General features: G+C 45.7%; 1 protein-coding gene across 1 annotated transcript in view; it reads right to left on the bottom strand.

Moving 5' to 3' along the window:
• The window catches only part of LOC108928292 (cysteine-rich motor neuron 1 protein), a 34,468-nt gene extending 24,152 nt beyond the window's left edge, over window positions 1-10,316 (bottom strand). The window contains exons 1-3 of the mRNA XM_018742175.2: window positions 9,554-10,316; window positions 4,676-4,837; window positions 4,346-4,522 (exon numbers count right to left, since the gene is read on the bottom strand). Of these exons, the coding sequence (XP_018597691.1) occupies window positions 4,346-4,522; window positions 4,676-4,837; window positions 9,554-9,863 (649 nt within the window). The 5' untranslated portion in view covers window positions 9,864-10,316. The remainder of the gene's footprint in view (window positions 1-4,345; window positions 4,523-4,675; window positions 4,838-9,553) is intronic.
• Window positions 10,317-15,147: the final 4,831 nt, after the last annotated feature.

The following is a 15,147-nucleotide window of genomic DNA, read 5'->3' as shown; positions in this document are numbered from 1 at the left end:
CAACAAATATCCACACAGTACAATGCATCCCCAACTTTTTAGCACTGGTTCCTTGAGAATTGGCTACTGCGTAGAAAGGGTTGTTGCCAGAACTCTGCACCTCTCAGAATGCGAAAGGTGTTGGAAAGAAGAGTCATTATGCGAAGGGTTATGCGGGCATGTTCATCTTGAAACTCAATGGATGAAGGACACCAGTGATGACTTCTCACTGCGCATGGTGTAGACACTAAAAGTACTTCCTTTCCCTGGGCACAAACCTTACCACATGAACGCAATGAAACTGCTTTCGGCCTACAGATGACTTCAGCAGAACTTGCAATGGCTCTGGCCTCTGCACAAAGTCAATGCTGAACCCACAGCACAACCAGGACTCTCAGTTTGTGGGGCTTGTAAAATGTGGACAGTGCTCAGACATGGCCACACTCTACTTGTACCCAGTTTCAGTGCCGGCAAATGAATATATAAACTCGCTGGGTCACAACATCTGTTCACATTTCCTTATGGGAGGCTGAGAACACCAAGCGTCTTCAGGGCAGTCAAGAAGTTGGCAGTATTAAGATTTCCTCTCCAAAAGGGCTCAGCGGGAACTGTCGGGATGTCATCAGGACACAGGGCTGCCTTTTGTGTGCATCTCTCACAAGCTGTGATGCACCTTAAGGCCTATGATTGCCACAGTCTTTGCTGTGTGTAGCCAGGCTGATATGATGGACCGAAACCTGCTGCTCCTCAGTCCCTTCACTGAATTAACTTGGTGGTGATGTGGCCCATTCCTGGTGGCTCTGAGCTTAGCCACATGTCAGGCCCTGTGTTTGTATTTCTGCCAACCTTTGGAAGAATGAGGACTCCTCTGGGAAACAAGAGACCCAACCCCACCTACATGGTTCAGCACAGCACGATTCTCCAGGTTTCTCATGGTGATAATGCTAAAAGTAGTTTTTAATCAATATTTTTCTATTTTCTTTAAAGAACACAGCGACAGCTAAGAACTAAAGTTACATTTTCAAGGAATGCCTTCATAATAATAATCACACACACACACAGTCTGAAACCGCTTGTCCTGAGTGGGGTCGCGGCAACAAAGAGTGCAAGGCTGGAGAGGAAAGGGACACACCCCCTCATAATAATAATGATGATAACGATAACAATAAAAACTGTGGTGTGAATATTTTCCACAATACAGACAACAGAGGGATGCTGTCATAACAAGAGGGGAGACGCGGTGCTGTGGTGGGCTTGACCGGGGACTGCTCTATGGTGAGTCTGGGGTTCGAGTCCTGCTTGAGGTGCCTTGCGGCAGATTGGCGTCCCGTCCGGAGTGTGTCCCCTCCCCCCCCTCTGCCTTGCGCTCCGTGTTGCCGGGTTAGGCTTCAGCTTGCCGCAACCGTGCTCGGGATAAACGGTTGTAGACATTGTGTGTGTCATTGTCACAACAAGAGACTTTTGAGTAGTAATATAATATAAATAATTAATGGACTGGCTGCTAATAGTCAAGATCTGATGTCCTGGATTTATTTGTCCTTACGCTGGTATTAATAGGTCTAGCTAAAATATTTTTTCATACAGCTATTTTCATTCTGGTAAAAACAAAACACACCTTAACTAGAGGCTAAACATTTACCATGAAACCAACATAAGGTATCATTTTTAGATTTGGCAGCAAAGAGCATATAAATCGGTACATATGCATACAAAAATAATTTTATTAAATCACCTATCATAGTCTTATGATGAAAAAAAATATAGTAACTCATTACATTATTATCGTTATTTTCCTTTTTCTGATAAAATTCCACTCTATTTAAGTTGTTGTACTAGTGCTAGACCTGAGATAAATTTTATTTTAAGAACTCAACAAAATAGAAAAATGCAATGAAAAAATGTTTTGGTGTGCTCATAAAGGCCTGAGTGTTTTGAGAACAGGCTTAACTGTGTGCAGCGAACATGATAGAGACTGTGTAAAATGTAAAACTTGTCCATCTAAAGGACAAGTGTTACACCAATGAGCAGCATAATTTAGTTAAGGAGTATGAAGTACAAATTATGGCCTTGAAATCTGCTTTTCACTTTGCCCCAGCCTTTGTCCTCAACTGAAAGGCCTTGGGGGAATCAAGCCTGATCAGGGCCTGGAATCATGGAGCGATATTTTAAATCATGTTGTAGAAGCTGCATAAAGGCTGTCCTTCATCAAGGCGAGTTTAAACTCCTGCCATGAATCAAAGCTGTAAAATCAGGCCGTATTGTGTAAGTAAATACAGACCCTTTGCCTTCAGCTATTTCTTGTATTTGACATGAATGACTTGTCAAAGCCACTTCTCAGCATGGAACTGCTCTTGGGTCTCAGGAGCCTTGAGAGCAATTTGATCCAGATATTTCTTCATAATGATGCAGGAAGCCCTGGTTACTGTGACCTTTCAGCATCCCATTGGATGTTGACCTGCATATGAAGTCCCAAGCATGAATATCGAACAGAAAATGTTCCTTTCACATACACATGGATACCTCCCAAGCCTCAAACAATAAACAGGCATATGATGCAGTCAGGATTACTGAGTGTAGAGAGACAAACTCTTAGTCAGCCTGGGAAAAGGAGACCTGGACCAAACCACAGCCATGTGCAACTGAACGTGCCCAGAGCAGTGCAGGATGAAGCTACATCAAACACAGATGGCCTGCAGCTCTGGTAGTGTAGACTCAGTTCAGCTGGCCTTTGCATCACATTCTAAGCACAGTATCTCCTAGGCAGAAACCTCATGAAGGAGGTCTGTGGAGGTGACATGCCTTTTGCATGAAGCACTTTAGCATAATGGTTTTTGAACTGCCGCCTCACAGAATGACCCAGCACCAGGACATCTCATGATGCCTCCACCCACCACCACACTTCTGGATCCCAGTTCAGTCAAATGAATTGAAGCCAGTGCAAAGAACACTGGACCATTCACCGCGGCAAACTGTAGGAAACATGGCTTTGAACTGAGGAAAGTGTGCATGCAAACAGAGCTCGGGTCAAAAGATGCTCTGCCTTAGCTCTGGCACTGGGAAATAGTGCGTGCGTGTGTGTGTGTGTGTGTGTCAGTGTTACTGGGCACCTATAAGGCTATGCAATATCTGTACAAAGTATTTGGTACCTCGGTCATTGTCCATTAATCAAGAAACTTGTCACACATTTGCTTAGAATTTGTTTCCTCCTTTGTCTTCATAATGTGGTTTTTGGAAGGAAATTGACTAACCAGCTGTGGAACATTCCAGTTAAAAGCATTTATCATAAAATCACATAAATGACCTGGTCACACAGGTGATCTCCATTCAGATAATGACGTGTCTTACAAAAACACTTAGTAGATGAATACATATGTACTCAGTTACTTTTTGTTCTATAATCTAATTTGTGTGAAGTGTGTTCTGTGTTTTCACTTTGACATTAAAGAGTATTTTTTCTGTTGTTTCTCTGTTGATCAGTGTCAAAAAAGCCTGATTAAATCCACTGTGATTCAATTCTGTGAAACGTGAAGAAAGTCCAAGGGGATGGATATGTTTTATAGGTACTGTAAATGGTGGCGTGCGAAGGGGTAGTAAATTTTGGTAAAGACCTGCGGTAATATCACAAGCTCTCCAGCGGCACTGCAGTGATCAAGTTTTATTTTTAACACTGGGAATTTCAACAGTAGTTCTCAACACATTTTCCTCTGTACACTCATAGCAGTACAGAGATGCGATATGTTATCATAACGTAGGTCCACAGTGATGTCTTAAACAAACTGCTGCAAACACATCGTTCAACACTGCCAAGTCTAATGGTGTTTTGGGCTTCAAATCACACTTATTTTCAGGCTGTAATAAACATACCCGCATCTTACACTACTTTGCCAACAACATTGTGCAACTGCTCAGAGGCAGTATGGACTGTAGCATATTGAAACGCTTACAAATGTTATTATATTTATCCATTCAGCTCCAATAGAGCTTGCCTTGAGCAGGGTCACACAACACATTTTAAAATATTCAACATTTGTTTAGTCGACTCTTATTTCCAAAGTAGGTTCCACTGTTACTACTTACAGTGATTCACTCATTAATACTACCAGGCAATTTTTTACTAACGGGACAACGGGGGGATTCAGTGTTGGGATTTGAATATGTCACCTGCTGCTACTGCAGTGCACATGTATTCAGCATAAAAATGTAGCCGTTTCCTGGTGTGATTCCTGCCATTTGGCAAGGAGCACATAGTTTTCAACCTGCTGCTTTCAAGCAAGGAGTAAATTCCACCTGGTAAGATGCTTAGATTTGCATTGACTCAGCTAGATGGCTCTTAATGACGCAGAGTGAATTAGTGGTTGCTGGGTACCTGCGACAGCCTCACAGTGGCTGCGGTTGGCATAGGAGAAGTGTGGCTGGCAGCTGTGGGACTGGCAGAAGCAGCCCTGTTCCGTCAGGTTGCACCCAGAGAACACACAGTCTGGACTGGGGGGCCCCACGAAGTGGTTCCTCTCCCTCTGATGCTCCCAGCCACGGTGCCGGTTCTCTGAGACAATTTAGAAAGGAAGTGAAAGGACATGTCACTTGAATATGAACAACAGCACTTGAGGGAGTACTACAGCACTACTGTTTCTGCTAATGCGAGTTTGCTGGATTTGCTGTTTATGGGTTGGGGCTTTTGTTACTTCTTGGGGCTCACCTGTCCTGCTGTCCCTGACACACGCTTCCATGTTGGGGTACGTGAAGGTGCTGATGCAAGTGTGTCGGGTTTCACAGAAGCACTGTCCCCCTATCCTGTTGCAGCCCATCTGCAAGGGGCAATGTTGATCCTCCACACCTGCTCTGGGACTGCCTGGCATCACTGTGGGGGACACACAGGAAAGCCACACTGTAAAGGATGCCTAGGCCAGGGAAGTGGACACTCGCTGGCAATTGAAGGGGTCACAGCAACGCTTTTCCATGTTCGTTTGCTTCTGTTGGGTGCTCAGTGTGTGGTTTTGATTACACACTTACAACCTGTCCCAACTATGTGAATCTTGAAAAGTCTACCTTCTTAAATGTGCAAAATGACCCAGCAGCTTTATAGGGCAAACAATGGTCCCTCAGGATGACCCCATCACATGACCACATGGTAGAATCCTGCTCCATACATGACAGTGAATTCAACAAGTGCACCTAGAGACCCCCGTCACCATCTGCCGTAAGCTGCCACACTGGCCCCCCATGCAGGATTATCAGAAAACACCCCATGGTGGGTGGCACAACCTTCTGACTGTAAGGCACCGATGATATCATCATGCTCCATCCTGCATAGTACACAAGAAAGGCAACATAATTAATTTGTGCCTGCGAACAAGAAAAGAGGCAAGAAACCAAATGTATTCAGATTTCATTAAACTGTCTCCCCGATTAAAGCATGGAGCTCAAAATTTCACAATTCCAAAATTTCTGAGTGACAATTTTTCTGTACCATCACTATTACTTTGGAATTTGCTCCTGGACAGAAAAACTGCTGTACTCGTTCATCTGAGAATGTTGCTTACTGTGTTGGCTCATTCTAGCAAATAATACCTTTGTGAGGTGTAAACTTCAGCGTCTCACACACTGCACCCAGCAGGCAAGCCTGTGTACAGTCTCCTGTGGTCATTTCACTCTAGTAAATAAGAGACGAATAAAAGCAAGAACTCCAGAGTGAACACGGCTGCGTTTGAGGTAATTCTAGAAACAGAGGCTAGTATTGCAGTTGCACACTGCGGAAAAGTCTCGGTATAATAGAGAACTCTTCTCAAAGTTCAGCAAAGGCTACAAATATCCCCGCCTACTAGGCAGAACAGACTGCCTTTTCAGCATCAACACTGGTACTCTGCCAGATCCCTCCCCACGCACTCGATCACACACTTTATTTCCTGTCACCTCGGTATGATCCACACCTCGAGGCTTCTTCCACACAAGGCACCGTTTTTGCTCATTTTTCGAGCTGCCTTAAGGTTTTACCTTGTATGTGCACCTGCAGAGCTCAAATCAGGACTAGGAATCTGGGCTTTGATGCACCAAGTAGGGGGTTCTGTGGTCAGATATCTCATTAGGTAATTAATGGGTCAGCTTCAGTCATACTGGACACGCTGCAAAGCCCCGTGGGTCTGCTGGTGGCAGGCTCTGGCCCGGCTACAGTATGTCCCCAACATCCCTCTGCTGTCGTGGAGACGCCACATTTTGGCAACCAGAGCAGCTGGCCTCACAGGCATTGTTCAGACAGTGAGCTGAAAGGGAAGTCTTTGAAACCCAAGTGAGATAATGTCCAGGCATGGGGGGAGGAATCAGTGAAACGGTGGAGGGTACACACAGTATCCCCTCTTGCTCAGACTCGATACACAGTATGGAAGGAGAGGGAAGTCTAGAGGTGGATGAGGAAAAGATAACCACCAACACCATCTAAAAAAATAAAAATGGGCCACGGCACAAAAACCATCTTCATAAATACACAAGCATCATATGACTGCGATTTTAGAGAATGTGTCCACCTGGTATTGCCATTGCTAAATCTCAGCTCTTAATAGAGCCCACCCTGAAGGTAAGACCATATTACCAAAAGCGAGGAAGGGAAAAACGGAAATTTCCCCCTCTGAACTCCTGATTACGACCTTAATCACTTTCAGGGTGTTATTCATAGACCATGTGGGAAATGTCAAATCAGATTGCTCCTTTCTCTAACGGCTTCTTGCCTGGCTATTGAGGTGACCCTTCCAGCCTTTTGAAAGACCTCTTTGATGGGGCCAGCAGCCACTGAACGAAGCCACTGTCTATTTTTCTTTAGAGGCCATTGAACCTAAATCTAAATTTGCAGTTTCTAATTTGGGGGATGGTAAAACAAAAGACGCCATTACTTTTCTTGCCTCAAATTCATAAGTTTAAGTCAATTTGTGGAGTCATTCAGGTTCCTGGGCACTACCATCTCACAGGACCTGAAGTGGGAGTTCCACATAGACTCCATTGTGAAGAAGGCCCAGCAGAGGTTGTACTTCCTTCGCCAGCTGAGGAAGTTCAACCTGCCACAGGAGCCACTGATGCAATTCTACTCTGCAGTCATTGAGTCCGTCCTCTGCACCTCTATAACTGTCTGGTTCGGCTCAGCTCCGAAATCAGACATCAGAAGATTACAGCAGATAGTTCGGACTGCTGGAAGAATCATCGGCACATCCCCCCCAGCTCTCCAAGAACTGCACTCGTCCAGAGTCAGTAAAAGGGCTAGCAAAATCATTGTAGACCCCTCACATCCAGGCCACTTCCTCTTCGAACCTTTGCCATCTGGCCGGCGCTACAGAGCACCGAGCACCAGGACAGCCAGGCATAAGAAAAGCTTCTTTCCTCAGGCCATCTACCTCATGAACACCTAAATCTCTCCCCTAAAGAGTAAACCAGTGCAATACATAATGCTATTTATATTTATATTTGTAACTATTTATCACATCATATCTCTTACTCACACTCCCTTGCATTTGTATCTAGTGACTATTTTTGTATATTGGGTACTTTATATTTTTAAATATTTTTTATCCCTTCTTCACATACTCTATCTTCTCACGTGTCTTGTCACTGTCATTCTGTCTGTGCTGTGGAAGTTCCTGTCACCAAGACAAATTCCTTGTATGTGCGAACATACTCGGCAATAAAGCTCGTTCTGATTCTGATTCTGATTTGAACACAGACCCTAGCGATGAACTAGAACCAGGGATGGGGGCACAAGGTTCCCCATACAACGGGGGTAATTTGGAAGCTGTCTTCTGGAGGGGCTGTTTTTTCTCACCTCTCCCCACTTCAGTCACATGTAATCAACTTGTTTGGAGCTGGACAATACCCAGGTGACAGCTTACGTGTGAACAGATCATTCCCGACATCTCTTTTCAGATGGCAATGTGTCTTTATCTTAGAGATGCTGGAAGGGATTCCAGACAGCATGAAGCATGAACGATGAGCGCCAACTCTACATACCTTAACACACATAGGTACTATGTCTTTAATAATAAACCAGAGTATAACAAGAGTTTTAAAATCTCCCAGGGACATAAATGTATATGTCTGCCAGAGTGCTGATCATATGCTATAAGTAAATAATGGTTGGCTTGGGGGGGGGTCATTCTGAAGCGAACCATGGGGCCAGCTTTCAGCAGTGTGTATTTCATATATCCTGTAGTATCATTATCGAACTATAAGAAAACAAACTTTCTTTACTGGCTCAGCTATTGCAATGAGGGGGGTGGGGGCACTCCTGGGGGCAGAGCCGGGGGGGGGACCACTAACCCATTCAATTGTGCAACCGCATCACAGAGCACCAAGAGAAAATAATACAATCAATTTGTTCCAGGAACTAATTGAGACCACGTTGCGGATTTTACTCTTGCTAAATTGTGTGCTAAATTCAGCATACATGTTTAGATTCAAGACTCTGGTTATGGCCTACAAAAGCATAAATGGAACTGCTCCCAGATATCTACAAGGCCCGATCATCTGCTACACCCCAGACTGCTATGCTCCTGCACCTCCGCCCACTTGGTGGTCCCGTGCACAAAAAGTCCCAAAGTTAAAAAAATTAATTTGGAATGTGATTAGGAATCTTGTGTAGTGTACATTGGTTCATATGGTGGAAAGTAAACTAACTGTGCTTTAGAATCATGCATCTGCATCTAAGTCTCTCTTGCTGATGTAATGTACATGTATTTTCAGTGAGAAATACGTTGCTCTGGAGAAAAGCATCTACTAAAGGAATAAATGGAAACGCAAATGTAATGAAAGTATTTTACTCCAATGCACAAGGGTTGCATTATTTGCTGAAATTAAATTCATTAAGAATTTTGAAACAACACGTGTGCTTGGCACTGACATACAGTACCGTACTACAAATTTAGACTTGTGATAAGTTTCCAGAGCGGCTGTAAAGTTTGAGACCGTAGTAAACTGGGACACCGACCCCACTGTGTTCTACCCTCTCCCACTCTGCGTACACCACATCAGTGCAGGTTCAGCTGTTTTAAAGGTGATGGGAATGAGGCAGATCTAAAAGGACTTTTTTTCCGTATGTTTTGGGGGAGGGTTGCCTGCAGCGCAGAACCCCTCTTCCCTTCTGGTATCTCCTGGAATTTCCAGCACTGCTTCATATAAAGTACCACTGAAATGTGCACACAAGTGCAAATGTGACTGGCAATTTCAGGCCAGGATAGAATGCAAATTATGGGAAAAATAAAATCATAATTAAGAAGCAAACTAAGTGAAAAGAGAAAAAGTCTGTAACTAAAAGTGACATTGCAACAGAGTTCAGCTCATCATGGATTCAAGAAAGCTTATAAAATAATTGACAGAGAGAGAGGTCTAATAATTGCTGTGGTTATAGTTATTAATTCAGCTTCTCCCACATTCGTTTTTACTGCGCTATTTAACAGTTTCTGCGTATTTATGACGCGGCTGGGTACTTTTTGCTGGAGCAAGTACCGTTAGGGTTAGTACCTCTTCTTCTTGTTCTAGGGTACCGCAGCAGGCACTCCAGCGGCAGCAGTGTCAGTCAGTGTGTGTGAGAGGCACCCACCTTCTTTACACACTCCGGCATCGGGCAGCTCCAGAGCCCCTGTGCCGTTGAGAGGCGCGCAGGTCAGTCCCGGGCCACAGTAGCCCAGGCTCCAGTCGTGTCCCCCGCACGGCTCCCACCGAAGGCGGCTGCAGCGCACGCAGCACCCGCACGGGTCGCGCGTGGGGACGCGGCCGCCCGCGCAGCTCTGCGGAAACTCGTCCACGCACGGCCGCACATCGCAGGGCGCGCACTGGTACGCAGCGAGCGCGCGCACCGCCACGGCGAAGTGGAAGAAAACGAAGAGCCGCTCCTTATACATGATGATCATGGATCGTCGGTACCAGGCTTCATCAGCCTTAATAAACTAAGCTGATGACTATATAAGATGGACTTTCGATTTCGGAAAAGAGACTTGAGTTGAGGAGCCTGTGTGGAGAAGTTCAAGTGGCCCCAGCTGGTCAGCGAGCAAAAAAAAAAGTTGTCCTCGATTCTGCGGTTAAACGGGCATCGTGTGTGAGAAAGTTGAGTGGGAGAGAGAGAGAGAGAAAACAAAGGTATTTGTGAGAATAAAGAAATCCCGCCAGGCGGGGCAGTGGCACTGTCCTTCGACTTGCACTTGGAGCGGCGCCGCAGTCCCGAGATGCGCAGTGAGAAGTAACGGTACAGGACGGGTCAGGTCCGCCGCGCTCCGCCGAGCCGATCTCCGATCTCCGTCCTGTCGCGTGTCCAGCGCGACCTCGGACTGCCGTCAGACTCAGAGAGAGGAGCAGGCTAACCTTCCGAAGCCTCAGCTTTGCAATCTGAAACCAAAACTGACATTACTGCGCTGGAGAAGTGAGGCGCCCCTCCCTCATCACTGGCCATTCAGACACGGCACCCGCCCACCTCACCTCAGAGCCTTTCGGATGTGACTGCCCAAGTCACCTTTGCTATCACAGTATTACCACCATTTTCATCCCTTTATTGTGATCACAATCAATTCGTACACTGTCCGAAACTGCTTGTCCCAAGAGGGGTCACGGTGAACCAGAGCCTAACCCGGCAACACAGGGCGCAAGGCTGGAGGGGGAGAGGACACACCCAGCACGGGATGCCAGTCCATCGCAAGGCACCCCAGGCGGGACTCAAACCCCAGGCCCGCCAGAGAGCAGGCGCAGGCCAGACCCATCACACCACTGCACCACCGTACCCCAGCACCCTCTCAATTTACGCACACACGCACATTGCCTGAACCGCTTGTCCCATACAGGGTCGGGGGGAGCCGGAGCCTAACCCGGCAACACAGGGCGCAAGGCTGGAAGGGAAGGGGACACACCCAGGACGGGACGCCAGTCCGTCACAAGGCACCCCAAGCGGGGGTTAAAACCCCAGACCCACCGGAGAGCAGGACCCAGTCCAACCCACTGCGCCACCGCACCCCCCACCAATTCAATTCACACACACACACACACACACACACACTTTCAGAACCGCTTGTCCCATACGGGGTCACGGGGAACCGGAGCCTACCCGGCAACACAGGGCGTAAGGCCGGATGGGGAGGGGACACACCCAGGACGGGACGCCAGTCCGCCGCAAGGCACCCCAAGCAGGACTCGAACCCCAGACCCACCGGAGAGCAGGACTGTGGGCCAACCCACTGCGCCACCGCACCCCCCACCAATTCACACACACACACACACATTTTCAGAACCGCTCGTCCCATACGGGGTCACGGGGAACCGGAGCCTACCCGGCAACACAGGGCGTAAGGCCGGAGGGGGAAGGGGACACACCCAGGACGGGACGCCAGTCCGCCGCAAGGCACCCCAAGCGGGACTCGAACCCCAGACCCACTGGAAAGCAGGACTGTGGTCCAACCCACTGCGCCACCGCACCCCCCACCAATTCAATTCATTTCAATTCAATTCATTTTTATAGAGCGCTCTTCTCATACAGTGACACAGAGCATCAGCTTGATGATATAATGATCTACCTGTTTATACAGCATGGTATTCTTACTACATCAACTGAGGGTAAGTACCTTGATCAAGAGGACTTACAGAAGGAGGGAGTTTGGAATTACAACAACATTAGTCACTTTCATTATTACTACAAATATCTTAATTACTTTGCTAATATAAGTAACTTCACAGACTAAATTTAACCGATTCAGCCATTTATAAAGCATGGTATTCTTATTGTATTACATCACGTTAAGTACCTTCATCAAGGCTGCCTGTCATTGTGACTGCAAGAAACCGAGACGTCAGACCCAGGTGCAGGAGCTTTTATTTAGTGCTGGTGATACAGGGGCAGGCAGAGTCGAGGTCCAAAACAAGCATACGCCAGTACAGGGGAATAGCCGGAAGATGAGGTCCAAGAAACGATGCAGAGGGTCAGAAGCCAGAAGGGCAAAATGAGGGGCAATACACGGTAGGCACACGGTAGGTACAGGGCAAGGGAAGTAGGAAGGCACGGCGGTAAGGTTGAGGTTTGCTAGGTCATTGCAGCGGCTCAAACAAGGTTCCGCGAACCGTTGCGTTGGAGTGGTCCTTCTATCCCATTCCCTTTATATACCGCAGGTGCGGTCATCTGGCACGATGGCGTGGGCCTGACAGTACTACTGAAACAGTGGGGCTGTGAACAACCTTCATATGACAAAGTCATGCCTCTAACCACTGCACTACCTCCATACCTGCTGTCCTTCTTAATAACACTGTTTAAGCTGTTTCTTTTCATTAATTTATTTATTGATAGTTTGATTGCATGGTGATAAAGTAATGAATATTTGCTTCTATTTTTTATTCCATTGGTGTCAGGAGCCTTTTAAGTTGTTCTGAGTATTTGTCAGGGATTGCATTTTAAAGTCTTTTAGAGAAATATTTGTACAGAAATATATCTGGAACTGACCTATTTTTGTACAGAACGTTGGTTTTTATTGCAAAAAAGTGTGAAAGAGCTGAATGCCCATAACATCTGTGTGTGTGCGGGTGTCTTTGCACAAGTGTATAGATGGGTGACTAACTAGGGAGTTTAGTGTTGTGCACCCAGCATTGCAAGTCACCTTGGAACAAGGTGCTAGATTAAAAACTATTTAGTAATCATTGTACAGTGCAATGGAGAGGAATAAAAATAAACATGAGTAAAAACACAAAAACAGTTAGTCTATTTGTACTGGGCTAGTTTTTAATTTACTATAGCATGGATCTCTGTTTAAAATAACTATGACTTCGACAAAATTATCACCAAAAGATTGACTTGGATTAATGAGCAGATGTTGCAATCTCAGTTGAAGAGCAACAAACTGAAGACTCCACAATAAGTCATGATAATTCAGCCACCCTGGCACTGGGCAAACCCATGAGCTCAAACAAAAAACAAACAAACGATTGGTAGAAAAACATACCAGTCCCTTTGGGTCATTAACTCAGTCCACAAGATAACATGAAATAAGAATCACTTTAAAAACATGCTGCTTATGCCGAGTGATATTCACAGTGTTCCACACATACCTAGACCAGGTAAGTAGAAGTGCAGTTCCAGTGTCCTTCTTTTCATGTTAAATGTGCCAGTACCATTTTTTAAGATTTTAGTGTGCAGATTTCCCTCATGCACCACTGGAAACTATTGTGTGTTTGGGAGGGTCTTTAAATAAAGGAAAAAGTTGAGACTGCGCTATGTCCAGGGTCGCTGATCTGTTCATCACCTCAGAGGGAAATGCAGGAAAGCTAGTCTGCTGGGGGCCTGGGGTTCTTCACATGGTTGCACCATCTGTTCTCATTGCTGTTGCCATGCCGACCATCTTCAGGTAAATCTTTCCTGACCTTGTTGACACAGAAGCTCAGCTCCCAGAGGGGCTTGGCCAGTTTCATCTCTAGGCTGAGGGGCTGTCTTTCAAACCTGAGTCCTCCCAGAAATGAGCAGCACTACAATTTGGAGTAACAAGAAGACAAGAGCAGCATTTCCTCTAAGTGGTGATGGGGTGCAGGGAGTGCTATGTGTGGAGAAAAGGGGGTCTAGTTGCCAGGTTCACCTGGCCATCCTCATCAACACTAATATTTAAAGGAGAGCTGACGGCGTGATGAAATATCTAAGTTCAGCTGAGTCGGACAACACCAGTGTCACAGTGCCATGGTTCTGGCCCCAGTGAAGCACAGCCTGTGGAATGTGGTTTCACTTAACCTCAAATGGTTTCCATTTACTTTGTTTATCATTCACTGGCACAACAAACATTAAGGCAAACATGTCCTGCAAGACGATACTTGGTTTCTGTTTGTTCCTTCAGTAATGGTTACTCTGAAGAGTCTTTAATGTAACTCCCGGAAACTATTCATTGGATTCTTTGAAGACCACATTGTTTTTCTTATGTTTATGTGAAAAAAAACAAAGCAATGTAACACTTGTATGTTTTTTTTTTTTTGCACCTACAATTTTACTTAAATAACACACTTGTCATCTATAAATATTTGGTAGTTTACATAAAAGTGTGATAGTAAGACCTTTTAATGTAACGGCTGGACACGGAGGCAGAGATGCAGTGTGGGATCAATGGCAGGAAGGACCTGTCTACATAGTCTGTTTTTCATGATCCAGAGGTCAGACAGGTATCCTATTGCATCACTTCTTCAGAAAGTGATTCTCTTGTACAGTTTGGGTGAGGCTTGCCTTTTTCTTTATATTGTTGCAAAACCATATCCAGCAAATGTGTTCTATTATAGGGGGTGCGGTGGCATAGTGGGTTGGACCGGGTCCTGCTTTCTGGTGGGTCTGGGGTTCGAGTCCCGCTTGGGGTGCCTTGCGGAAGACTGGCGTCCCATCCTGGGTGTGTCCCCTCCCCCTCTGGCCTTACGCCCTGTGTTGTTGGATAGGCTCCGGTTCCCTGCGACCCCGTATGGGACAAGCAGCTCAGAAAATGTGTGTGTGTTTGTGTTCTATTATAAGTATTTTGCTATATACTATGTTGCAAGATGCTAATTTTCAGACATTAACAGAGTCAGAAGAAAATAAAATCCACTGGAGAATATGTTTGATGGCTTAAACAATGGCTGTTTCATTGTAGTGATATATAAATGATGTATTCGTTAACGGTCACTTAACAGAAAAATCTGAAAATAATTTAATACAGGTTGTAAAACTGACATGATTTAAATAATCAAATCCTGTTGATTTCAAGCAAATAAATTAAGCCTTTTAAATGAATAAAACATAAATATTAGAAATATTATGTAGACTTAATGACCCCATCCTTGCTCTAGCCTGCAGATATGATCCAACACAGAACTCTTGAACACTCCCTTGATCTCAGTCCCCACCCATGATGCTGATGCAGCTGTTGTTCCATCCTGATGTCCTGGACCCTTGCATCCGGCATCCATGCCTGGGTGGAACATGTAGGGTTCAAACTCACAAGAATATAGGGGGTGGGGGTGTTACAGGAAGGGTGGTGTCACCTTGACCCTAGAAGCAAGGGCCACCTGGATGAAAGGCAGACCTTGGAGACCCGAGTCAGTCCAAGTGAAGTGAAGGAGTTTCCTTCTCTAGTATCTGCTACATCATTCTCATATGTAACTTCACTGTCAGAGCCATGAGTAAATCAATCAGAGAAACCTCCCAGTTTTAATGTGGACCCC

Source organism: Scleropages formosus, chromosome 15 (genome assembly GCF_900964775.1).
Source record: "Scleropages formosus chromosome 15, fSclFor1.1, whole genome shotgun sequence".
Classification (NCBI taxonomy): domain Eukaryota; kingdom Metazoa; phylum Chordata; class Actinopteri; order Osteoglossiformes; family Osteoglossidae; genus Scleropages; species Scleropages formosus.
Note: the sequence above shows the minus strand (reverse complement) of the source record. Positions and strands in the feature narration are given on the sequence as shown.